Genomic DNA, 26,759 nt, shown 5'->3' on the forward strand with positions numbered 1-26,759 from the left:
TGGAACTGAGGATCAATGGAAAAATTACAGCTCTTGCCCCTCAAATCACATGATCCTTAAAATGAAAAATGTTGTGAAAAGGTCACCTGACGTTACATGACTCCATCTACAGACTAGGTTACTTCCAAATGCAGTAGAGCACACACTGAGAGCAATACAGTCCTCACTACCCAGTTCATGTGTGTAGCATTTTATGATATTTTCTAAAATGTTTATAAAGGAAATAAATATAAACACTGACGCCCCCCACCCCCCAACGTTAAGGTCATGATGTGACAGACCACGCCATTTTTTAACGTACCTGTAAATTTTCATTGGAGTGACTGGTGTCTGATGCTAGAGGTTACTAAACAGTACCTATAGTTTGAAAGTACAGTAAGCATACTACATACTATTTAATATTAATTAAAAAATATAATTTATATATATATGTAGTTTCTTGGTGTATCTATATTAAAGTAAATCATTTTTTGTTATGTACGAGTTTGTCAATGCCATTGTGCTGGCCATCAAGCATTTTGAAAACCAAAAAAAGTCATCTTAAGGATGATGTGGCCTACAATATGGTTCCACATAAAAACAAAGACATGATCTGTCCACATATAGCTTGAGTGTACACAAGACCTATAGAAAAGACACCAGAAACCAGTCTGCGTAAACACAAGCAGCTTCACACCACACCGCGATGCTTCATAGACGTCACGGAGAAGCTAATTGATAGGCTCCACTATTGAAAATTGAAGAAAAAACATTCAATTGTGTTTTTCACAAAATTCAAACAAGACCTTTCTATGTAGAAATGGTTTGGTCATGTGCTTTCCTTTCTCTTCTAAAAATTGAATTAACTTATGACGTGTGTAACTACGTTCAGTAAGGTCTATTCCGTTTGAATACAGTTTAATTATTTCTAAATACAGAAAAATCTTAATTTGGCAATTCGAATGTTTTCAAATGTCAGGTTGGTAAGTTTTGTTGTTTACTGAATACTGCATCATCTAGAGCACACGTGTCAAACTCAGGCCTGGGGGTCAAATCTGGCCCACCGTATAGTTAGATTTGACCAGCAAGATCATATCAAATATGTACTAGTTGGCCTGCTAGTATATAGCCTCTGTATACTGGCAGGATTTCTAGTATTGTGTAAGCGCTATGTTATAGCATTTTTGTTTTATAGATTTACATCAAAAAGGGACTCAAAAGGCTACAGATAAAGAGACACAATAAGAAACAAATACTACTGATACATGTTTTATTTTAAAAATCTACATTACATATCTAAAGAGAAGGGAAACATGCACAATTGCCATCCATTTTTCAATAAATAAATATTAAGTTTAGCCCATGACTTTGTCCCAGTTTTTAATTTTGGCCCACTCTGAATTTGAGTTTGACACCACTGATCTAGAGGATCCCATCTAAACTTTATTGCTGTGTAAAAAGGCTTGTTTATCACTCAGATATTGTGAAAATAAGTCATATGTAGGTATTAACACTTATAAAAAATATAGATTGTATTATATAATTTTTAATTATGTTACAAAATGTCAGGTAAAAACTATGAGCGTCACATTGAATGCAGCGGACTTTGAATGCAGTACAGTGTGATGAGGGTCGCTCATGTGAAGTCAATCAGTCGTTGTCACACACACAGATGACCAACTCTTCTGTTTGCTGCTCGCACTGAGCATGTGTGAAGGATAAACAGTGAAAACGATGGTACATGGTACCCGTTTGGTCTGCTTACAACTTTCAAACTTTTTTTAGGTGTAGTTTACCATAATACTGGCCCATGTTGAAGTGTGCATAAAGAAAAGCTCTAGTAATGTTTCCTTCTGTACTTGTAGTAATATACAGTATATCCAACAGGATTCATTATTCTCCTATCATTGTGTTGTATCTTGACACAGACGGCTCTGTCCCCATGTCATTGGCGATTGTTTTGTCCCCCAGCTCTGTTAGTAGGTTTGTGCACAGCGGTCTTTTGGAGTGCATTGTTTCTGTGTCCTTCCAGAGCGCTCAGAATTGATAAGAGAACTAAAAATGTACATCCACCCTGTCTACGTTGTACCATTTCCAGCAGTTGTTTTTCCACTTCCTTGTGTTTCAGGCTGTTTGCAGATTAAGGGTCACATTCATTTATGCGATGAAACAACCTGAAAAACCAAACCCAAACTAGTTTGATTATCTAATAATAACTCATAATTTATTCTTTCCTTGATCTTCCAACACTCTCCAGATTCATTCCCTCATCTGTCGGTGTGTACGTGTGACCTGCAGTAGACCGGGGAGACTATTCGCGTTAGTTTCATACAGGAATCAGAACAGAAGTATTACATGAGTTGACACAACGTTTTTTTGTTTTTTTTTTGTCGGTGGTCGTAGCTGGTGTGGTTTTCAGAAATACAAATAAAGTTTTTTTTTATATATAAAATATGCACAATTTACTAATAATCACTTAAGATTATGCTAAATCTTTTTTATTTTAACTAAACATTTTTATTGAATAAGAAAAGTTAGATTCCAAAACATGTATAAGAAAACTTTATGTAGTGTTGATTGTGAAGTCAGAGTTATTTCATCTTCTGTCTTTCAGCGGGAAATTTTCTCTGCTGTGACAGAGTTCGTTCATAATAACTTTAAATAAAAAGAATTGTTGCGGAAACAGTTTTTTGTTTCACTGGGTTTTCAGAAACACATTTCTGTCCTGAAGTAGATGCAAGAAAACACTACTTTAACCTTGAGAAAGCATCACAAACCAGGACTTTGTGACATCAACGGTTACCAACGTAATTGTGTGGTTTTCTGTCTGTTCGACAGCAGATAAATGCGGAGGGAGTCGTTTGGCTTTGATGCTGCTAGAACTGGAACTGATAAGCTCTCGCCGCTCAGACGAACTTGAGAAAAAAAAGTTTGATGACGCAAATTTGGCCTTTCTTCCTATGCATGACACATGACTGTAGTTAAACCACAACATTGTGTGTTTACGCTCTTATCTCATGACCCTTCAGAGAGAAAACTCACACTCAGTGTAGATGAGCATTCACAGAAAATTGTTTACATTTTTTGTGTGTCAGGTTATTTTAAATGATTTCAAACTAAAAGTTCACCGGTGTTCTTGTCTATTAGGATCAAATGTGATGTGTCATCTGCACTGATTCACATCTGGCTTGTTCTTAAAATAAATAAATGCTTAAATCAAAAAAGTATTTTGGAAAATATTAGTCACCTTTTAGTTGAAGGTGTAGTGCGAATGGACACGTTCTCTTTAGTGAGATAGTGGGTTATAATGATGTCTGTTACCTTAAAGACATTTTTAAGAGACTCAAACGATACATAATCTGAAATTCTCCAACTGGCTCTGGTACAGGGGCCTGTGTTAGTCATCATACAGCTGTGACGGTGGACGTTTACGTTGTTGCCAGGAGATGCAGCTACGGTGACACAACAGTCTTTCAGCGTTACCTCCATTGGCTCTGCACCTGACATCTCGAAACAGAAATAGTCCCATATCATCAAAGTGCTGTTATTCAGACGTAAACTGTTGACGTGCGTCTAAGGAAAGTGTGAGGCGGTTTTCCAGTTCAAACACGTCATGTTATGATGCCCACTGGGTCGCTTAAGGCACCTCTGATTGGTCAGTGTAAACAATTAGTCCTGATGTTAATCACCGAATGTTAAATTTTGAAGTCCAGTTTGAACCTGATTGGCGTCTTCTTAATCTCTATGTACAGTGCTGAGCTAGACATGAGGTAGTTTATGTTATGTTGTGAGTGTATATATATATATATATATCAAAATCAAATTTTCAACTAGCCGACACACTCTGGTGAGTTGTCACTTTGTAAACAAGTGGTTGTTTCATGTACGTCATTGCATCGGTTTGCACATGCTAAAGGTGAAGCCAAGCTGTAGTGTGCACCATTTGTGGTCTGGTGAGGTAGTAGGGGCGTGTGCTTCTTGAAAAGAAAAGAAAAGAGAAAAAAAAGTATATATTTATACTGTGTTTGTGTGTGTGTGTGTATATATATATATATATATATATATATATACACACACACACACACACACAACCAACTATATTGGAATGCACTGCACACACACACACACACACACACTTCCTGGTCTAAACTTCAAATCTTTTTCAGTCACATTAAATACAGGAAATTTTCACCAAAGCTTTAAACCAGACTGACTGTACAGTTGTGTCCACAGATGATGAGTTTACATCAGACGTGCTGTAAAACCAAAGAAAATCCAAACAGTTTAGAAAAAGAAATCACACCCATCACTGGCTACATATAAATTGTTCACGTAGCTGGATTATTAAAACAAAACAAACTGTTTGACATGAAAGTAACGGAGAGACACTGTGACCACGCACCTCACCTCACCACTTGTTACTGTACTGATTAACGTAACGTCCGCTTGTGATTCAGAACAGATGTCAACATCAGGTCTCAGCATCATCGGACTGTAACACCAGCAGCACCACACTCATTTTCATCCTGAAAGCATCACTAGTTAATACACCACTTTCAGAAGTTAAGTTAAACAGGACTGTACTTTACTACAATTATATCCTATCAAATTACAGCCTGTATTTTAAATCATTATTTAAAATTAAATAGAACTTGTATGTAATAGAAGTATTTGCCAAATGTCAGTACTCTGTTGAATTTACCTGTGTGAGTTTTGTGTATGTGAATTTTGTGTGTGTAGATTACATCGCTGGTGTGTGATGTGATTTCTGACTTTATGTTTATGTTTATGTTAGGTAGGATTTTAAAGTAGCAGTCAGATTTATTTCCACTTTTGAAGTCAACATTTCCTTTGATTTGATATAAATGACATGTCCTCGTACGACCACGTGTACGTTCCTTTGCTTCTCAAGAACAACTTGAGGGAAACGTCTTGTTGTAAATCCAATTTAACAATTTGCTGCTTAAGCCTGGTCGTGTTCACATGACTTTTTGTATTGGTGGCCAAATATTGAATGGCTGAGTGTGTTCTATCCCAGAAGTCCCAGTTCTGCTACAGTAACTCAGAGCCTCTTGAAAATCCAGGCTGTATGGATTGAAGGCCAGTGTCAGATGTCACAAGAGCCTATTTTAATTCCATTTCAGTGACCCTGCGGGGTGTTGTTGTTGTTGTTGTTGTTTTCGTAGCACTTCTAACAATAGATTTATAATAACATTACTCTCCCCTCGAACTTAGAGATGGTCCAAAAATCACCACAGCCATATTTTTTAGTTAAAAGTTTACAAAAATATATGCTGCATAGTTTTTTGGCCTAAATTTCCTTTTCGATAACATGATTTCATTGGTGGTAAGAATTATAATCTACCCCCCCACCCCCACCCTTAAAAAATAAATTATAAGATTCTTTGAGACCCAGTTAATTTTCTGAGAAAAAGTGAATAGAAGTGCAAATATTTTTGCACTCGTTTCGCCTGAGCTCTTATCCAAAAGCTTTAATTCTGGGTCACACTCCTGAGGCACTGCTGGCTTATTGGCAAAAAAAAAGAAAAGAAGTTGGTGTGTGTGTGTGTGTGTGTGGTTAGTGTTTCACAGGGCAGGCCGGGGTAAATAATACACTCTAAACTACCCTTCTCCTCTCCCTGCCTCCCTTCATGTCCAGACATACACAAGAGGAGCTGTAGAGAGGGAAAGGTTGAAAAGGAGAGCTGCGCAAATGCAGAAGAGCTCAGTGCTGTCACGTTCGCTCGCTGAAAAGCCATGTGGAATGATATAACATTGACGTCACAGCCCAATGACGTACCACTGGGTGATTGCAAAGAAGGAAAAAAAATGCCAAGTCCCATTAATCGCCCTGTAGAATATGGTTTCTGCCTCTGGCTCTAATGAATCAGGAAGAAAATGCACATCATCAGGCTGTAAGCAAAAGAAGAAAGCCTTTTAGGTGGGAAGAAAACATAGAGTTTGTTTTTCTATTGCTTTATATCAGTCAGTAAATGTATTCTCGACAAATGATTTTGACATGTCTGTGGATGTGTGTGACTGTGTACTGTATTTCCTTGGTTCTTTTAATTCCCATTATTTACTCAGTAATTTACATCATCCTATTTTGATCTAGTTAAACCTGCTTGGATTTCGTTAGGTTTTCAGTTCACATTAAATATTACAATTACAGATGTTGTTTTTAATAAAAATAATTTTAAATTCCTTATTAAAATGTCCTCATTAATAGCTACTTCACTGCATATTTGTTTATATATTTTTAAATTTAAACTGATGTGTTTACTATGAATAATATCCTTAGCTTTTCTTCAATTTGGTAAAAACAAAATTTGTCAGCAACGTGTCTTTTTATTTGATACGTGCCGGTGTTATCTTTACGTTACGATTTCTAAGAGGATTCAAAACTAAAAATGTATTTTAAGTTAATTTGTTTTATTTTTTATTTAGGCACAGGTTTAATTTCAAGGTCTTAATTCCCAGGCTTAGTAACTTGTTATATTTCTCAAATGCATTTTTTTAAAAACTAACATGTGACTTGTATTCCTGCATGTAAAACCTTGTGTAACTGCAAGACCAATGCTTCCTAATTTATTGCTTAGCAACTACTTTTCCATGCCAGGGGTGGCTCCAATTGTGCCGGTGAACATTTTTGGGAATCAGAACTAAAAAAACAATATATTAAAATCCTGAAAGTGTGTCAAATTTTTCTTAGTGACATTGTGAGGATCGTACTAATAAAATCTGGCCCAGTCTTTACTAACTCTAGACGACATGATGACGGCACGTGTAGAACTTTACTCTCTGCGGTTCCAGAACTAGCTGGCGTAGCTGCTTTTAAACGTTCATTCACAGCAGCAGCAGCAGCAGCAGCAGTAGAAAGGGTTAAGCCGAGCGAGGTGCAGTGTGTTTGGCTGATTGCAGAGTGAAACAGGATGCAGCGACTGCATTGTCAGCCTGCTGCTGTGAGTGCAAACAGATGAGGAAATGCTGGAGCGGGTACTCCAAAACTGAGGTTACCCTGGAAACGGTTTGCGTCACGATCACCAGCAATTACCTTGCAGCTCTTTAGTTTTCATGATAGGACCACAAGAACTTAGGCTGACGACGCTGATTGTCTGAAGATGCAGCGTTCAGAAGAGGGCACAGAAAAATGTTCTTTGTCTTCTGCTGACATGTGAAATTGTCCAAACATTTTAATCCCATAACAAAGAATTTATAGTCAAAGATAAATACAGATAATTTGGAAGACGAGCAGCAGCACTACAAACAGTCTGAATGAGTTTGTTTAAGTTCTGGCCCAAAGAACAACAGTGTAAATGAACGGATGTGCAGTGTGATTGTATTTTTCATTTTATTATATTGGCTTGTACTCTTATATATTGTGTACTTGTATAGAACTTGTGTTATTGATGAGAAAAAAAAAGTGAAACCAGAAAGAGTTGGAAAGCAAAGCGGTTGCTACAGTGCAGTCCAAGTTTGAGCTAATTAGAACCTTGTTTTCCTTCTGCAGCTTCAGCTACAGCTTCTCATACTTCTTCTGTTTTCACTACATGAAAAATTGGCAATGTGAAGTAGCCTGATAAGATAAGTCTAACAGAATGTTCCCCTTCAGCCACTGGGTCTGTTTGCAGCACAGGCTTTTTTTTTTCCAGAGTTTGAGTCAACTGTGTTTTGCACAACTGCTTGCGCTTTAATCAGGTATTTTGATTATAGCACAAGGTTCTCCAACAATACAAACAGTACAGGTGGTTGAGCTTTTAGGTTCAGGATGGGGTTGTTGAACCTTGCATGAATTTGTTCAGGCCAGCGTACGGCTGAGTAGTGAGGGGGGGGGGGTTAGTGTTTTACAGTATGCTTCATTTAGTCCAATAAACCTCAATGGTTGCAGCTAATTTTACACATGGGCATTTAAGCAGAACGAAGGCATTAGAAAACATTTCACTGATGGATGTGTTATATGTATGTGTACATGTATATTTCTCTCTTTGTCTGATTATCTCCTTCTCACCCTCCCCCCCCTCCCCCCCACTCTCTTTCTGTGCGTCTCTTTTGAAAACGGTGTCAGCACTGCTGCTTTTACACCAAAAGGCTGTTGCTAAGTGACGGTTGACGTCAGCCGCAGCTACAGAGGAGGGCTTGTGTTTAGCAACTGAGGGCAGATCCCACTGAAAAGGGCAAAACTGTGAAGCACTATTAGTCACTGCAGTGTAAAAATCCCAACTTCAACCCAACGCCGTTGCCACTCGAACCGTCTGAGCACAATCACTGGTGACGACCTGTGAGCAGCACAGGTCTATCTGTCAGAGGAGATAATAAGGTTTAGACAAATTGTTTTTGGAGGAACTGCACCACTCAGCCAATCTCCGCCCCCTTTTCTTCACTTTTTTAGCCTGCCGCTGTCTCCCTTTCTTTCTCACTTTAACCCCTGTCTGCCCCTCCCCCAACACACGCAAATACCAACCCCCCTCCTTCCCTTCACATAATGTAAGTGAGTATTTGTTGACGTACATATCTGACTTCAGGCTTCAGTGGGACAGTTCCCTTCCCATTTCTCCAAGGTTTCTCTTCATCTGCTCACTGTTGTTCAGTGTAATCAATTCCCAGGAACCTTGATCATCCTCTCCCAGCTCACCCCCCCTTCACCCCGACGTTTTTCACACTTTTTCCCCTCCACCCTTTTTCCCAAGCTTGTGATTGTGCTTGGAACATGAGCTGTTAGAGTGGATTAAAAACTTACTCGGGGGTTAATTTCTTTATGAGCAGTTGCAAGTTTTTTTTTATTATTATTACATGAGCATGTTTTCAGTGTTCAACCTTGAACTGACATGAACGTGCCAGTGCTCACGTGACAACAGACAAAAACTTTGTGGGTTTTTTTGTTTTTGTTTTTTTTTTAATGAGAGAAAGTTGAAGAAGCACGAGACGTTCGTTTACACAACAGAAGAAACGTCACGTCTGCTGCGTCCGTGCTGTGAAGACAGTGTTATTATGGCTGTTTCTGAAGATAAACCAGCACTGCCAGGGTTCAATGGCACACACACCTTCATCTGCAGTCTACTTAGACTGTGCTGTTCAAATACTGTCTATGGTGTGTGTGTAATGTTTCCTCCAAAAAGTCAGTATCTAGTGTGTTTTAAAATAATATAGTCTTGAGATTTTTGGAGTTTTATTCATGGGTTACAGCCTGCTGTCCTGCATCACATAGTTGATGCAGTCTCAACTTGAACACTGACTGGTAGTATATTATTATTATTATTATAATTATTATAATTATTGTTGTTGTTGTTGTTGTTAGTATTACTCATATCATTATTGCTACTATTATTAATTTTACTAATAGTAGTTGTCATATTAGTAGCTTTAAAAGACAATAATTTTAGTAAAAATATATATCTACTCATATTTTATTTTTAGTGGTATTTTTTAATTTTTTCTGCTGTTGGTATTGTTGTTATTATTAGAATTATTTTTTCTCCTCTTTTCGTTATTAACCTATACAAAGTAGCAAAGCAGTACATTTGTAAAAAAACAAACAAAAAAAAAAAAACGAGGTGTCAATTATTAGTAATTGCGTTCACCAAAACCTGAGGGTTAAACGATTTTCATCATTTTCCTGCCGTCTGTCTTATGTTGTACAGTTTGGTTGGTGACGCTTCGTCAGCCTTCATTAATATCAGCTGTAGGGAGTTTGTAAACAGGAGTCATTTTGTTCACATGATTCAGATATGTGTGATGCCAACAATGAATTTCTAAAAAGTTTAAAAGCCTTTGTACTGCATGTCTCTCACAGCTCACAAAAACAAAGTTGTTCGTAGTATTCTCTATCCAGTCTGTCACCACTGAGTGATAATGAAAACACTTGGCATGCAAATAAAGCGTATGTGCTTATGTATGTATGTGTGTGTGTCTGGGTGTTTTCCATGTACGTTTGTGTACACAAACTTACTATATATTCGCATATATGTGTATTTTGTATGTGTGACCTCACTTCACTCTTATTTACATTCTGTCTGCTGTCAGCTGCTTTAAGCCCTTAATCTGTTTGCACACGGGCTCAGTGCACCAAACTTTGTAGATGTGCACAGGCAGGATGATTTCTGTTTAAAGTCCGGTTTCAAGCAATTTGGATGTACACACATTGTCACGCAAGCCAGGTTTGAACAACTTACTTGTATGGTCACAATATGAGTGTTAAAGCAGTTTTCCTGTATTGTAGTGTTTGAACAAACAAAACAATGTTTGCCTCTGTGCTTTTAACCACCTAGCGTTTAAACCAGTTGGTAAATTGATCAAAAAAAAATAAAAAATTAGACTGAAATATCTGAAATACCCACCGGTGCATGGGTGTCAAACTCCATCACTCCAGGATAAGGACATTTAAAACACAGTCTAAGTTGCAGGCCAAACAGGATTAAATTCCAAATATTAACATCAGGCAAAATAAAAATATTGTTATACATACAAAATAGGATATGTCAGTGACTCAAAATACCAAAACAGAGTCCATGCTGCTCGTCACGTGTTTCCCACGGGATTAATGGTTTTGATTTTTGATTTTCCATTCGCTAATATGACACGCAATCAACTGCTTTGTCGAAGAGTTATGGCAAATATACGCTAGGTTAGAATTGGAAGAGGAGAAGAAGTATTGTGAACTATTCACCATGCACATTTTGTACACAAATCTAAATGTGTAAACCTCAGATCCTGCGGACCGTGGGTTTGACACGTATGCTGCATAGTTGATATGTTTTGACAATATATTGAAAAACAATATTTTATCCATGTAAGTAAGAGTGCTGTTGATGTTCCACAACAACAAATTGAAATAATGTAGATCTGAATATGTCTTCTCGTTAAATAATGACAAAATTAGAGTTCTTGAATTATTGTTTGTTATCAACTCTCATTTAGACTCCCAAGTTTTTTTCCACACTCACTGTATTGTTATACCACTTCTGCCCTTTTCAAATGTTATTCATGTGCCCTTTAGCAGCAGTGCCACGCTGACATCATTCCTCGAACTGTAGAGATCTTCCAGCCAATCTGTGTACTACACAAATCTGGATAAACTGGACACAATGTCGGACCAACCTTTGCTCTCCTTCACCGTGTTTAGTAAACCTACTTTTAGTTTGTGTGACTCTGACTCATCTGACAGCCGTCCAGTGTTCCACTGTTTATGCCATGTGGCATTTGTTTCAGGTGTTGCAGACGCCATCTGCCTGCCAAGCTCCAAGTTTATACTTACAGATGTAAAACGCTGATCTCCGTTGATTCCGGCGTGATGTTGTGACCAGCAGCGCTGGCTGCTGAGTCTGCTTCTTTGTGGAAGGGATACTGAGGAGGAAAAGTCGATCTGAAAATTGCTTTTCCCTGACTCTTAAATCTAGGAACTTGAAGGTTGGACTTTAGTGAGTGCAGATTTGTCACTTGAATGGGACACCATCTCCTTAAAGAGCCCACTGTACGAGCTACTGTGTGTCAAGCAAGAGTTATACAAGGTATAGCCGATGCTCGCTGTGCGTACAAGTGAGACAAATATATTCAAGTGACACATCCTGTGATGAAGGTCAACGTCAAAAGCCCCTGTGGCACATTTAAATTCACGTATTGTTGACACTCTGATTCATAAAAGCAGGAAGGAAAGAAAGTGTGTGTCTCTTTGTATAAGTTAAAGTGAACTTTTGTGCCAAACCTTAGAGTATTGTTTTTGCTTTTTTCCCTTGCTGCTGATTGTGACATTTTAACTTGTGACTGTTTGCACAGGTCTGACGAAAGGAATGTTTATACACCGTATATATATAATATATAAAAAGTTTATATTTTAAAAAATTAAATCCATCCACAAAGAAAACAAATCTGTGTTAGTGGATAGTGGTTAAAGTTAAGACTAGTTACCAGATGATTACCAGTGTTTAGAGTTGTCATCAGACCTAGAAAAGCTCTGTTTAAATACAAACTCCACTTTAGCCCACAGCTCTTGTGTCCACTGACACCTGCTCTTTATGACAGTTTTTGTTAAATTCTTTTTTAGGGTGTGTGGTGCTGGATGGAGGTGTCAATGACATGTCATCATATGATGAAACTGCAGCCCAATCCTGAAACCACTCTGTGAAATGGCCACAACTATGTTTTAATCTGAGGATTATTAATTCCAAACGTTAATTAATTGCTCATGGTCAATTCATTTCAAAGCCTCACGTGGCTGAAGGGCTTAGTTCTGTCTGACCTGTTTTTGTGAAACCAGCGATAGTGTTGGTGAAACAGTCGGCTCAGTGGAGAGGGGTTATACAACTTCTGCTAGGTTATCTCTGGTTTAACTCCTATTAACCCCTGAGATAATAGGAGTTAATTTTCTACATACTTTTCAGATGTCCCTCAGACACACAAGACGGTTTCATGGTGTTATTTGTTTGTGTAGGTTAAAGGGTCGTCCAAAAAAAATAAATCATTTCTGCTCTCACCAATACTAAGCAACGGCACTGATGTTTCTTGAAGTTGAGTTTAAATTACTATACAATGAACTGGAAGGAGGTGTTATAGAGGTGTTATTGAGCTCACACACACTGCTCAGACAGTGTGTGTGCAGTGTGTGTGCAGTGTGTGTGAGCTCAACCAAAACCACAGCAAGAAAAACCAGGCAGAGAAAATGTTACAGGGATTTTTCTTTCTTTTCTTTTCATTAACGGAAGGAGAATTTTACCAAAAAGGAAACAAATTGTTCTGTTTTTGTTTTTGAAAATAAAATAAATAATCAATGAAATTAAAGTTTTTGCATAGTTAACACACCAAATTAACAAAGAAAATGTTGGTTGAATAATTCCCTCCAAAAAAAGTGACCTGGTTAGGGGTCAACTCATCAACCCACTGTGATGTTAAAGTGATGTTAAACAATAGCTTTTCAGCGCTTTAGCTCGTCTTCAGCTGTTTTATTAATTGGCTCATATCGTAACAGAGCTGATCAGCTTCTGTCTCTGTTCCTGATGTTAGAATTCATCTAAACTGCTGACATTATTCACCTACCTTAAATAAACTTCCCATGAGGGCAGTGACACACAGTACTACAGTAAACACAGTACATGACACTGGCTAAAGGTGTCATAGCATCCCCAGTATGTAATATATTTAAATGTATCTTACTTTCCTGCACCTTTTAAGTATTTTCTTTGTCAATTTTCAAAAAAAAACTTTTAACTAGAATTTTTTATAACCACAATCTAATAGTTTTAAGGCATCAAAAAACAAAACAAAAACCCAACTACATATAGAAGCTCTATATGATCCTGACCTTTATCTCTGCGATCCACACTCTCTTATCAGGAGAGTAGGAACAGACGGGCTGCAGCAAGCCCTTTGTTGCTATGAGGCGCAGCAGAAGTAGATGTACAGTTTAACAGATATTGAAGTGTTGCGTCAAACAACTTCAACAACAGCCAGTCTGACGCAGTTCTAATATAAACCTGTTTTTATAAGAATGAAATGTCAGATTTGCAGACCTTTTCTTTTCTTTTTTAACCTATGTTTGACCAGCATTAGTCAGTGGCCTGTAAATGATTTACTTTGCACTGGATTTCTATCGTGGTCTTTTCTTGAACTCTTTTCTGCCACTGTCTCTCTTGCTGTACTCGCCTGTGAACTTCTCCCCCCTTCTTTCTTCATCTCTGATGGATGGCGTTTGTGTTCACATGCTTGTTATTGGCCAGAGTTCCAGGGCTCAGGCGTTAGGTTGTGTTTATGAGAGGAGCCTGCACTGATTCCATGATAAAACCAGATGTTCCCTTACAAGGCTGTGAGCCTCCCTCATACAGCACTCATGTCCATATCAGGTATAACCTTCCTGTTGTACTCGGGCCTGCAGTCCTCCAAACCATAGTTGCTCTTGAGCTCCGCAGTGGACAGAAAAGAGGTTCTGTATGACATTGAGGTCATACAGTAAGTTTGTTCTTGAGTACAAAAACATGTTTTCATTATGTGGCCAATTTGGTGCAATGCATTGACTTAATGTCTAATAAATCAGACACCGAATTACAAACAGACAACAAAATAGTTCTAATTTTTTTTTTACACAAAGCCATTTTGTTTCTACCCCATGCTCATTTAGCTTAGCTCTGCCCTACTGTTGAAAACATACTCTGATTACTTTGAATTAAAGCCTGGTCTAAGACAGTTTAAATGGTTTTAGTGTGTAAAATATTATTTACAAACATTACAGCTGTCTTTTGTTAAGGCCACTATCTCAAATTGACCTGCTTTTATTGCATGAAGGCAATATATCTCTCCTAGTTTTTAATTAATACATTTTCTATAAATTAAAACTATTTTAATTTAATTTTTTTAATTTATGTGTTCATAGCCTTTTAACATAGTACATAAGCCATAACATATATACAGTATGTGTTCATAGCCTTTTAACATAGTAAAGGTCTAATGAAATGGCACATGAAGTGGCAAACTCATTTTCTTACCTTACACAGTCAACCATTGTTCACGTTAACAACTTTAAATAGTCCTGTTCAAACAGCTCATACTCTAGAGCTTCTTCTTCTTTTTCTTTCGGCTTTGTCCCTTTTTTCAGGGGTTGCCACAGCAGATCATTGATTTCCATCTCTCCCTGTTCTCTGCATCTTCTACTCAGACTCCAACTATCTGCATGTCCTCCCTCACTGCATCCATACATCTCCTCTTTGGTCTTCCTCTCTTTCTCCTACCTGGTAGCTCCATCTCTAACATTCTTCTACCGATGTATCCACTGTCCCTCCTCTGCACATGTCCAAACCATCTCAATCTGGCTTCTTTAGCTTTTTCTCCAAACCTTCCTGTCTGTGTTGTCCCTCTAATGACCTCATTCCTGATCCTGTCCATTCTTGTCACTCCTAAAGAGAATCTTAGTATCTTTAACTCTGCCACCTCCAGCTTCGCCTCCTGTCTTCTGCCTATTGCTACTGTCTCTAAACCATACATCATGGCCTAAACCATACATCATGGCCTAAACCATACATCATGGCCTAAACCATTCATCATGGATGTATGGTTTGTATGTAGCTCATACTCTAGAGCTACTCTGTATAAAGAAACTATACTAAACAACATTTTAGTTTTTTTTAAAAGCACAGATGGTTTTGAAAACATTTATAATTACATGAGTTTGTGCTGGCTTCGTCAGTACAACACCAGTGCAGTGAAGTGGTAAATGAGTGTGAAAGAAAGGGATGACATTTTGCACGAGCTCCTTCCCTAGTCAAAGAATTTTTCATGGACCTGTCAGGTTACCCCGACAGTACAGTTGTGACAGCTGTAGACGGAGTAACCATCGGTACTAACATGTATTTTTCTTGGTATAGTTACAGTATTTCAAATTGACTAAATACATTCAGTATGTTCACTGTCTTACATGTTTGGAGAACAATTATCAACTTGTTCAAACTTGAAATGTGGTAAATATATAAATATATGTAACTATATAATATATATTTATATGCAAATATATATATATATAAATGTATGTAAATATATAATATACATATATGTTTGTAAAACAATATGTTAATATGCTATATATATAGCATACCTCACCACAGTTCTCTAGGTTGTGCAGCAAATAATATCCAACCAATACGTTGGTTACTGTCCTACCAGATGTTCCACTTTGCACCCGAGCGTTATTCTGTAAAGGGCCTGAATCTTTACGTTTACCCCTCACCTAATTTGTCAAACAGAAACTAATATCCTGTCTGTTCTAAAGATCACATTGTGGTTCCTTCTGCTCCAACTATTCAGAGTTCTGATGTTTTTGTTTAACCAGTAGAGTTCTAGGATACGTCTACTGGACACAAAATTGCTCTTAGTCACCAACCTCTAGCTGAGCAGAATCCCAACTACTCGGTAGGACTGTACACCAACAACTTTATAACAAACCATTTTAATGAAGCCCTATGGTAAAAGATAAATCACCCTGCAAACATTCAGATTTTCCCTTTTCTTATACTTAGCTTGTCTGTGACATGCAGTAATATATTGCAGTAGGTAAGTTGTGTCCAACAAAAATGAACAACCCTGCACACAGATATATATTCATTAACACACACATGAACTTATAGTATGCTGACTGGTTTTGTCTTTGACTTTTCTTGAATGTATTTTTAGGATCAGTCCAGCCTGTGTTTTCTTCCTTTTCACTCTCTATGTCGTCTTCTCCGGCCTTGCGCGTCCTCAAGCCTCATTCAATATCAGCATGTTCATGAGCAAAGGGGTTTGCTGACGCCGTGGCTGAGTGTGTCGCTGCACGCTGACGTCAGCAGTGCCCTGCTCCTTTCCATATAAATGCGCTGCGCTGCCTGCCATTGATACCTGTTCTCAGCCCCCGCACTCTTATTATCATCAGTCCCAGCACCTCACACCACGGTGTCAGAGCCCAGCTAATATGACACGCAGGTGTGACTAACCAGCCGTCTCACAGATTGCAAAGGTTTATTGGCTCTTGTTAGGAGATATTTATGACGGTTCTCTTGCTTAATAATTCTGCAAATGCGAGGATCGGTCTTGATGTTGGCTTTTTTTTTGTTGTTGCTTTACCTGTATGGAAAAGCTTGAACTCTGAACATGAATCAGAAGTTTCTTTTAAGTACAACATTGACATGCAACTGTACAATTAGCATTTTGCCAATAAATTAACAATTTACACATTTCTGCTACATTTTCTTTTGAAAATATTGATTTGAGGAAAACACCATGTGCAAATTTGTGACCATTTATAGATAAATGTCAAATGTATTGGAGCTCTCCATGTGTCAGGGAAAACAGGAAATGTTTGTCAAATCCTTCTTACTGTTGTGCAAAAAGTCAAATTTAACCTGAATTTGAACTTTTAGCTCAAACAGAGAACAGTAGTAATGGTGGTTTTCATTACAGCTGAATAGTAACTATTATTAAATACAAATATGCAACAAAAAAAAGCTAAAATCTATTTTATGTTGGGTTGGTTTTTTCTTCAACATTTTGATTTATCTTCTTTTACTGAATCCTTATTAAGGTCACAAAGAACCTGGAACCAATCCTAGGTCATACTGCGAGGTACACCCTGGACAGTTGTAGAGATATATGATGAACCACAGTCACATTTAAGGTCAATTTAGTCTGAACAATTAACCAAACTCTGCATGATTTTGGGCATTGGGAACAGACCAGAGTTCCTGGATGCAACATGTCATACAGAACATCGGTTATTACCAGGGATTGAACCAGCTACCTTCGTGAGCTAAGGCAAGGGCCACTGGTTTTGCATGAATGAATTCATTAGTGGGTATCAGTCTTGCATCAAAAAGTGTATTTGGTATGAAGGGGGCCATCTGTCGTTTCCTTCCATGGGGCACAGAATTCCTATCAGGGGTGGTAACAAACTTCCATTGAGTGGCCCAGTTTTTCAAAATTGCAGATAATTTGATAATATAAAATATTAATGTAATCATATCCAGTAGGCCAGGACTGTAATAAAATGCAAACTTTAAGGATTAAACTAAATTAAATTAAGTTTAGAGCCCTTTTTTAAGTGTCGGAAAAAGTTACAATAAAAATATGTAAAAGAAAATGTTTTATTTTGTTATATTTTGCAGAAGTATGCTGATTAAAATAGTTTGATGTGGATTTCATATATAAGGAGAACAGATTGGTGTAGAAAATAAAGAAACTGTGTAATTCAACATAACCTCTGCCAGTTTAATTTCACCAGAGCAATTAACTCAATTCTCCAGATTGCACTCTCGCAGTACAAAAACATGAACAGGTGACAAATGGACTATGGTCCATAATGCAGGCTATTTGTGTGTCTTTGTGTGTGCAGGTGTCTTCAGTGTCAGCGGCTGATTTAAGCGTTACTGTATGCGTCTGCCCTCATGTCATGTTTTCATAACACCACAGAGAAAAATATCTGGGCTGTTCATAGGCCGATTGTAATCGCAGCAGATGCTGAAGGCCCTCAATAAGTTGTTGCTTGGCACAGGCCACCGAGATGCTGGTGGTGGCAGCAGTGACGATGGTGGCTGCGCCTTCATCCAGCTTTTCCTGTTTCTACTCAAAGAGAGAGAGAGAGAGAGAGACATAGACATAGACAGAGTGTACTGTCAGAGAGTGCTGTCTATGTTGTTATGCATTGTGAACGGATAATAAAAGCTAAGGCGTAGAGCATACTGCCAGGGCGAGGTGTTGACAGCATGTACACATAGTACACTATATCGTGTGACACGCTCTGGACATTTGAGCGTTTGATTGGGTGTGTGCTGCGTATGCAATCATGAGGGTCAGTAGAAAATGGAACTGCCAACAAAACATGATCCTCGGAGTCAAACAAGACCGGGCTCACATGCTGGCTCCTTGTGTCTCCTGTTTCTTTTATCTTGATCTTTACCTCTGTTCTTCGTTCACCCCTCCCTCCTCCCCCTTACCCCCGTCTTTAGCCACTGTCCTTCTCCCTGTCGGCCTCGGCTCGTCTGAGCGTCTCCGTAAACAAGCAAAAGGCCAACAACTCTGTCCCCCAGCCTTCTCCAACCGTCCTGTTGCCATGGTGTGTGCAGCATTGTTTGCTGGCCTCTATGTCAGGTTGCCATGGCAGAGCTTATTTGCCATATAAAATGTTTGGCAGCATAGTACAGATGCTGATGACAAATGCCCAACATCTCCCTTTGATCAATGAATTGGTTACTGATTGGAGGAGATGGGACAGAGCTGACAGTCTCCTTATCAGCCCATCAGTATAATGTGCAGCAGCTTTAACGTGCACCTATGGAAGTGGGAAAAAAAAATCTTTATACTTTACACCAACTCTCCAGCAGTTAGTGTGGAAATCCATGTTGTTACGTACAGTATATAATTATTATAATGTATGATACCGTGTATCTGCATGGACATATTTACAGTTCAGTAGGGTCATACACAGCATAGACCAGTGGTTCTCAAACTGTGGTACGCACTCTCTAGTGGTACGCAGGGAAAATTCATATTTTCACATTTACCTTTTCAATTGAATAAATCAGAAGTGGTAAAGCTTCTGTGTCACTGGCCCTTGTGGTGTGTGGTGGGACTGCAAGTTGACCAATCTTTGATAACCATCTTTATTTGAAAGCTAATTCAGTTTACATTTTATTTCCAATTGTATCACTTGCTGATGAATTACAGTCTAATGTTTTTGCTGCTTCTATACATTTTACAATATTTGCCTTTTTTTTAATGATTAGCAAAAAGTTTTCCATGTACTACTGTTTTCTAAATATCTACAATTATCACGTGTCAAATACACAGTGACAACACATTGCTTTCAATTTGAATACCAGTCTGAAAAAGTTAACTATCCAGTCAAGAACATGTGTTTTTAACAACATAGTGAGTTGTTACCACGTTGACTCTTGCCATTCTTTTTTTTTTTTTTTTTATGTACACTTAGAAGAATAAGGCACCTTCAGGTCTAGCAACTTAATGTGACAAAACCTGCTCCAACTCTGTCCGCATACTCTTGTGTGAGCACTGTTTGGTTACCAACAGATAGCATGACAATGCTGCCAATTGACGTAGTTGCAGCCAGATAAGATCTCACAGCTCCATTGTAGACACACCATGGTGGTTTTTTGTGTTTTGTTTTGTTTTTTCTCATTTGGTTTTCAAACAAAGGCCTCAATCTGCTGTCACAAAAGTAGTGTGCAATCGCATACCTGTAGTAGAAAGTAGAAAGTGCATCATGTGGTGCAGGAAATCCGTAATGTAAACTGTCACTGCAGCGTGTGTTTAGATAACAGGCAGGACTGTCTGAGAGAAACACTGTTGTTTTTCACTGATCTGCCTGTGCCCTCTCAGGAGAGACGTGAATGTGGCTGGTGTGGTTCAAAGAGACCAGGATGCCCAAACCTCTGTTCTCTCTATGAATGTATTTCTCTGAATAGTAACCTGATGAAATTTGACTGACCATTTTCAATGTGTTTTTGTCTTAGATGATCCTATGGGACTGGGACCTGAAGCACTGGTACAAACCCCAGTACCAGGTCAGTACTATGTTTGTTTTAAGTCACACACCTAAAGGCTGTTCACACATTACAGGTCCTTTAATAGAAATGAATCAACAGGACATTCCACTAATGTTTCTGATATTTACTTTACTACATTGACTTGTGTATTATAAGAATTAATCTCACACCCGTCCTGCAGTACAACCACCGTGTCACTGTATTTTGGTTCCATAGTGCAGCAGTTATCATGTCTGCCGCAGGGTCCTGTGTTTGATCCCCAGAGGAACCATATACTTAATGGCGCCTCCTATGGCAGCCTGTGTGGTTTGCAGAGACTCCCACTGTGAATTGTGGGATGAAGGATGAACGGACTACAATTTCTTTCCCCCACTAATTACTTACCGGTGCTAATGTTTCTTTTATGCTCCTAAAACAGATGACCACACAGACAATTAGCCAACGCTACAAGTGTTTATTTAAACAAATATTTTTAAAAAAGGAATGAACAAAATAACTACATGCGTTTTACTTGTGCAAACTGCAGGGAGCGCTCAGCGGCAGCGTTGTGGATCTGTCGGTCATCAATGAGGCCAGGAATATGGTGTCAGACTTGCTTATGGACCCTGCCCTGTCCCCTCACACCATCTCATCCCTGCGCAGCATCTCCAGCCTCATGGGGACGTTCTCAGGGTCCTGTCGTCCCAGGGTCAACCCTTTCACACCTTTTCCAGGTTTCTACCCCTGCGACGAGGTAGAGGACTCTGTGGAGCGCAGTGACAGAAAGACCATTAAGGTAGGTGTACAGACTGGCACGGATACATCGATTGACCAAATCTAAAACCAGCTCATTCAGTTTCTTTAATTGTTGCTGACTTCTTTTATTTCTTTTATTTTCTTGTATCTTGTTTGGATCATGAAAATATCACTAAATAATATGAACACATACATAAATAGATGAAAAAGAAAAGGAAAAAAAACAAACGCACTAGTCCACTGGTTACCACCAGTAACAGGGTGGTCACACCTTGTAACACATGCTTTTATCTTTTTGGTATTGTATTGTTATTGTTGTTTGGTGTCCGTTAAAAAGAAAGTCATTATTTTTTGCCGATCAGGGTCTGAGCAGCAGGAACAGCCTCCCCACTCCTCAGCCCAGACGCAGCTCCACCTCCTCCTCCTCCACTGTCTTCTCACCACTCGAATCAACTTCATCTTTACGTTGGGATCGCAACAGTGGCAAGAGACCACACCCTGACCTCAACATGACCAGGTAACAACAACAAAAAACATTATTTTATTACTGCCATCTTATAAAAATTCACCAGTCTAAAATCACTGCAATCCAGAATCTTTTTAACTTTTGACCCATTATTTTTATAGATTTTATTTAACTTATTACTTCTTCGTACTTCTTTATTGTGCCACATTTTGCTAACAGTATTGTAAAACAAATTGGGAAGTTCATAAAGTAACAGGTAAGTAATAAGAGTATTATGATGCGTATCAAATGCTTGGTGTTCTGTAAACATACAAAAACAAAGCCACGTCCGTTCTGTGCTGACACACCATTGTTGCTTTAAAAGTTTTGAATTGCATTTTTAAAATTACTTTTGGTTTTGTCTGAGTAAAGTTCTAGACGACTGTACACATATGTACACTGTGTTATTGTGCAGTGTATTTATTAAATGCAGTTCTTGCTGTATTTACACAGTGTTCCATGTGTACATGTGCAAAGGTTTTTATTGCAAATTAAATAAACCAATAGAACAATTCATGGTGTGCTCCAGGATGTAGAATCAAGGTATATCCACAAGAGGGCAGTAGAGGATCAATGTTTCTGGCTAATGAGTTTCTCAGACTAATTTCATGCCGATCGTTCCGTTTTGAAATCAGTCCATTTTATTTGGGCTTTTACATGCAAAGCTGTCAAAGAGTAAAATGTCAAATGAAGGGTTGGAGTTACATTCTTTTTAAACATTCTCATATCTTTTTCTTTTCTTTTTTTTTTTTAGCTCAGGTCTGTCCAATGGACCCAGTGCAAACCTGCTAACCATTCCCAAACAGAGGTCTTCGTCTGTTACCCTTACATACCACGCAGGGCCTAGGAGAGCTGGTGAGGCTTTGAAGGATACATTTCCTCCAGTTTCAGACATATATTGTTTCCCCAGAAATTTCTCAGCTTCCCTAATCCTCTCCAGGCACATCTCCCTGCCTGAGTCCAGTCACCTCTCCAAGCCACAGCCCTCCAGCCATCGGTCCAGGCTCCTCATCGTCTCTCGTCACGAGGTCGCCTGTGGAGTTCCCCGACACGGCAGACTTTTTGACGAAACCAAGTGTCAATCTGAACCTCCACAAAAGTCTGGGCTACACCTTCAGCTCGCCTGATTTTCAGCAGACGTTCCGAAGCTCTTCACACCCTCTCTGCACCAGGTCAGACCTGCTGCACAGAAGATGCCGCCACGCCACCTTAGTTTTTTCTGTGTCCGTTCTAAGAATTTGTGGTCCTAAGTGTGTGATGTCTGCGTCCTTCCCCAACTATAGCTGTGGTCGTCAGATGCTGAAGGGATCTCCCAGTGATACAGGAGAATCTCATGCACCGTCTGTCAGTGAGACTCAACGCAGGCGATCAGGTATAAACAGTTCAAATCAAGTACGATGAGTGTATAGCTTACATTTGTTATATTTTGTTAATGGTATTATATCAATGAAGTGACATCTATAAGTGACATAAAACCATTAGATAATAATGGTAAAAAAATACTCTTTTGAGGAACTTGGCAAAAATACTTAAAAATACAGCATTAACACATGCAAGTATAGAATTTTGTATAGTCTAAAGACTAATACATTTCTTTTGACCACACACTTCAGCAGTTTTGTTCATTACATGACATTGTATCAGGTTGAACTTAGTTGACGGTTGTTCCCTTTAAAACCATGCACGCTCAGTACACAGGAGTGGAACCAGGCTTTATTCCCCTCTTGTCTTTGCTCTGTTCACGCAGGAGTTGAGGGTTTGGAGTTCGGAGGAGAGCCTCTGATCAGGGAGGAGAGTCTAGAGGTGGACATGACTGAAGAAGGGAGCTTAGATTTTTCAGGAAACCAGGGGCAGGCAGAAGAGGAGCAGGAAAGGAACCCAAGCACAGAACAGCAGACTCAGGAATCAGAGGTAGAAGATTCACCGACCTATTTATTCCCACTTCCATCCCAAATCAGAAAGATAACCCACTCTGCGACTTGTGTTTTTTGCCATTTCCTGTAGGGTGAGCAGGAGTTCAGACTAGATCCTATGCTGGAGGACCATGACGCTCTGATGGAGAGGATGAACACCTGGAACTTTCAAATCTTTGACCTGGTGGACAAAACAGGAGGGAAGAGGGGGAGAATACTCAGCTACGTACGTCTTCTGCCTGTAGCTGTAGTAGTAGCTGTAGTAGGCTGTCGGAATTCTACTTGGTCTTTTGTTCATCTTTAAAAAATATTTCCTATGAAACCTAAATGCAATTTCTCCTCAGTAATTCTCTTTTAATTATAAATGATTGGAAATCGGCATTTTCCTGGCTACACAAGCATAGAATTTGGGTAAATGGATCGGCCCAATTATTTGATTTGTGATCAAGCAATTTAGTCAACATCAGGGCAGATACCCCTGCATGACTTTTGATTGGTTCATCCCTAAAGAAGAGCCAAAAAGGAAACCAAAGATAAATGACTCCAGTGGCATTTTTTCATGTGTACTGTTATTCAGTTTTTGCCAAACATCTCGTACATTTTTTCATGTTTACTGTTATTCAGTTTTTGCCAAACATCAGTGTTAGTGATTGGTGTAAAAGTGAAACATTTTTCGTTCCTCAGGTGACTTACACACTTTTCCAGGACACCAGTCTGTTTGAAATTTTTAAGATCCCAGTCAGGGAGTTCATGTCGTACTTCCATGCGCTGGAAAATGGCTACAGAGACATTCCCTGTGAGTTGGCAGTGTGAACATTTTGAAAACGTACTTAGGGCAGGCTCCTTCATCGCTACTTCATTTAAATGGCATCACATTTACCTCTCTAATATTTTCAGATCATAACCGGGTCCATGCTACTGATGTCCTCCATGCTGTCTGGTACCTGACCACTCAACCAATCCCTGGGTTCCAGCAGATCCACAGCGAACATGTGACAGGAAGTGACACAGGTAAAAGAGATCAAGAGATCAAGTGATGGTGTGTACCAAGATTTCTGGTTGGTGGCTAAGACATGAGCAGAAAAAAAAAATCTTTTTTTTGAAGAATTCATTTGTCTTAATGATTTAAGAGAGAGAGAGAATCTGAATCATCTCTGTGGCTAAAATGTTACATTGCACTGTTTTTTGTACAAAATACATACATATAAGATGGTCTGTGATGTCTGTCATTTCTTCCAGACTCAGACAGTGGGATCTCTCCAGGTAGAGTATCCTACGCCTCATCGAAGAGTCTCTCCATTTCAGACGACAGCTACGGGTGTCTGGCCTGGAACATTCCAGCCCTGGAGCTCATGGCCCTCTATGTAGCAGCTGCAATGCACGACTATGACCATCCTGGTCGCACAAATGCCTTTCTAGTAGCCACTAATGCACCTCAGGTAACCGGCTGCAGCAGCCACAGGATCTAACAGAGACATGTATTAGCTGATGTACAGCAGTCAGACTTCTGTGTGTTTTCTTTCATTTACACCGTGCATTCCCCAACGCAGGAAATACAGTATTTATTCACTGAAATAAATACTGTATTTCATTTAGAAAAAAAGTACAATATTATACATACTGTACAATGACACTGCTTTCAGAATGAGTGGCTGGTCGTATGTAGAAAGCTGCAAAGTTGTACTGTAGGCTGTACAAGGACCATGTTTCCCTCAATAGTTTAAAAACTTACAAAAGGCTAAGAAAGTGGAGATATATTTAGGATGATATATACACGACAAATGTGTATGTGTATATATATGTGTGTGTGTGTGTGTGTGTATAAACATCAGTGTACTTCAGTGTATCTGGCCACAGGTCTGTCACCTTTACACCGAGCCCTCTCCTTGTCATCAGATCACATGAGGCAGATGTTGTCGCCTGATCTAAAAGTGGGCCGTAAACACTGCTGTGTTTTCAGAAACAAAGGATCAGATGTTGAAAATATGGGTGACTACATGTTCAGTATGGATGGATGGTATGAGCAGAGTAATATTCTAAAAAATAAACAGGTCGGCAGACACACAGTGTCCACTGACTCCTGTGGTCACTTGGTCACTTCATCTCCATCTGCTAGTCCTCTCAATGGGGGTCAAAAGGTTAACAGTGTGCTCCTGTTTAAATATTGTTTTTTCACAACGTGTGCATTGATAGCACTCATGCTGTCTGGGTTTTTGTTAAAGTCCCAGGAAAGTGGGTTAAAAGAAAGGAGAGGGAACCCTGAACCTATCGATTTCCTGATAAAGTTGACAGCCCACATTTACACTGAAAAGTGTTTCTTATTGGTCCTTTTCTGTACAAGTTTTAGGCCTGCTGTCCCCCGCAGCCCTGCAGTCAGTTGACCCTGTCTGTAACTCCATCTAGCATAAGAAATCTTTTTTTTTTTTCTATTAAACCATTAAATTTCCACACTGAGTGAAATATCAAAAATAAATGAATGTCAGGCATGTTTTACAGGAATGTTCTGAGTGAGGCTTGTCTTCCTGTCTCTCACCACCTGCCGTCCCCCTCTGGTGTGTTTCCAGGCAGTGCTGTACAATGACCGCTCAGTGTTGGAGAACCACCACGCTGCTTCAGCCTGGAGCCTCTACCTCTCCCGGCCCGAGTTCAACTTCTTGGTCAACCTGGATCACGTGGAGTTCAAGCGTTTCCGCTTCCTCGTCATTGAGGCCATCCTGGCCACAGACCTCAAGAAGCACTTTGACATCCTGGCAGAGTTCAATGCCAAGGTCCTCAAAGTCATGTGACCAAATGACAGAATTTCTGATTTAATAAGCTCTTAATTAATAGAGAAAATGTCTGACCTGATCCAATATTGAATCTATCTCCAGGTAAATGATGTGAGCAGTCCAGGAATTGACTGGACCAATGAGAACGACCGACTGTTGGTCTGCCAAATGTGTATCAAGCTGGCAGATATCAACGGACCGGCGAAAGTCCGTGACCTCCATCTGAAATGGACAGAGGGCATCGTGAATGAGTTCTATGAGCAGGTAAAACAAAAAAAATTATATAATTGTTCTCATATCCTAGTTATTGCATAAATAAAATGTAAACATGAGCATAAAGTTGAATATTTTATTTAGTCCATGTTTTAATCAAGAAAGTAAATGTTGTGATTTGTTTTTCTCATGACATGCTGATAGCGATTTTTGCCGATTCCCATTCTGTTCAATAAAAAAATACAAAATGTTGAAGTGTTTTTCCACGGAAAAAAAAATTCCAATAACAACTGTGCTTCTTGGACCTGTAGGGAGACGAGGAGGCGAGTTTGGGGTTACCCATCAGCCCCTTCATGGACCGGGCCTCCCCGCAGCTGGCTAAGCTCCAGGAGTCCTTCATCACTCACATTGTAGGGCCACTGTGTAACTCCTACGATGCTGCTGGACTCCTCCCTGGCCACTGGGTGAACGAAGGCTCAGATGAAGAAGATGAGGAAGGCCAGGTGGACACAGACTCTGAGGAAGAGGAGGAAGATGACCTGGAGGATGAGCTAGCACCAAGTACGATACACTATTTGTTTACTGGTCTTCACGGTCAGTGAATTATGGCTAACCTTTTGTTTTGAATGTTTTTGAT

At 39.2% G+C, this 26,759-nt stretch overlaps 1 protein-coding gene across 1 annotated transcript in view; it reads left to right on the forward strand.

The window, feature by feature from the left end:
* pde3b (phosphodiesterase 3B) overlaps positions 1–26,759 on the forward strand; it is a 29,317-nt gene that overhangs the window by 1,853 nt on the left and 705 nt on the right. Inside the window, exons 2-15 of the mRNA XM_008310777.3 lie at positions 19,956–20,006; positions 20,515–20,763; positions 21,086–21,240; positions 21,983–22,083; positions 22,169–22,400; positions 22,512–22,600; positions 22,976–23,139; positions 23,233–23,367; positions 23,826–23,937; positions 24,039–24,152; positions 24,381–24,580; positions 25,706–25,909; positions 26,012–26,173; positions 26,434–26,683. Coding sequence (XP_008308999.1) covers positions 19,956–20,006; positions 20,515–20,763; positions 21,086–21,240; positions 21,983–22,083; positions 22,169–22,400; positions 22,512–22,600; positions 22,976–23,139; positions 23,233–23,367; positions 23,826–23,937; positions 24,039–24,152; positions 24,381–24,580; positions 25,706–25,909; positions 26,012–26,173; positions 26,434–26,683 — 2,218 coding nt within the window. The remainder of the gene's footprint in view (positions 1–19,955; positions 20,007–20,514; positions 20,764–21,085; positions 21,241–21,982; positions 22,084–22,168; positions 22,401–22,511; positions 22,601–22,975; positions 23,140–23,232; positions 23,368–23,825; positions 23,938–24,038; positions 24,153–24,380; positions 24,581–25,705; positions 25,910–26,011; positions 26,174–26,433; positions 26,684–26,759) is intronic.

Source organism: Cynoglossus semilaevis, chromosome 5 (assembly GCF_000523025.1).
Source record: "Cynoglossus semilaevis isolate Cse_v1.0 chromosome 5, Cse_v1.0, whole genome shotgun sequence".
In the NCBI taxonomy this organism is placed as follows: domain Eukaryota; kingdom Metazoa; phylum Chordata; class Actinopteri; order Pleuronectiformes; family Cynoglossidae; genus Cynoglossus; species Cynoglossus semilaevis.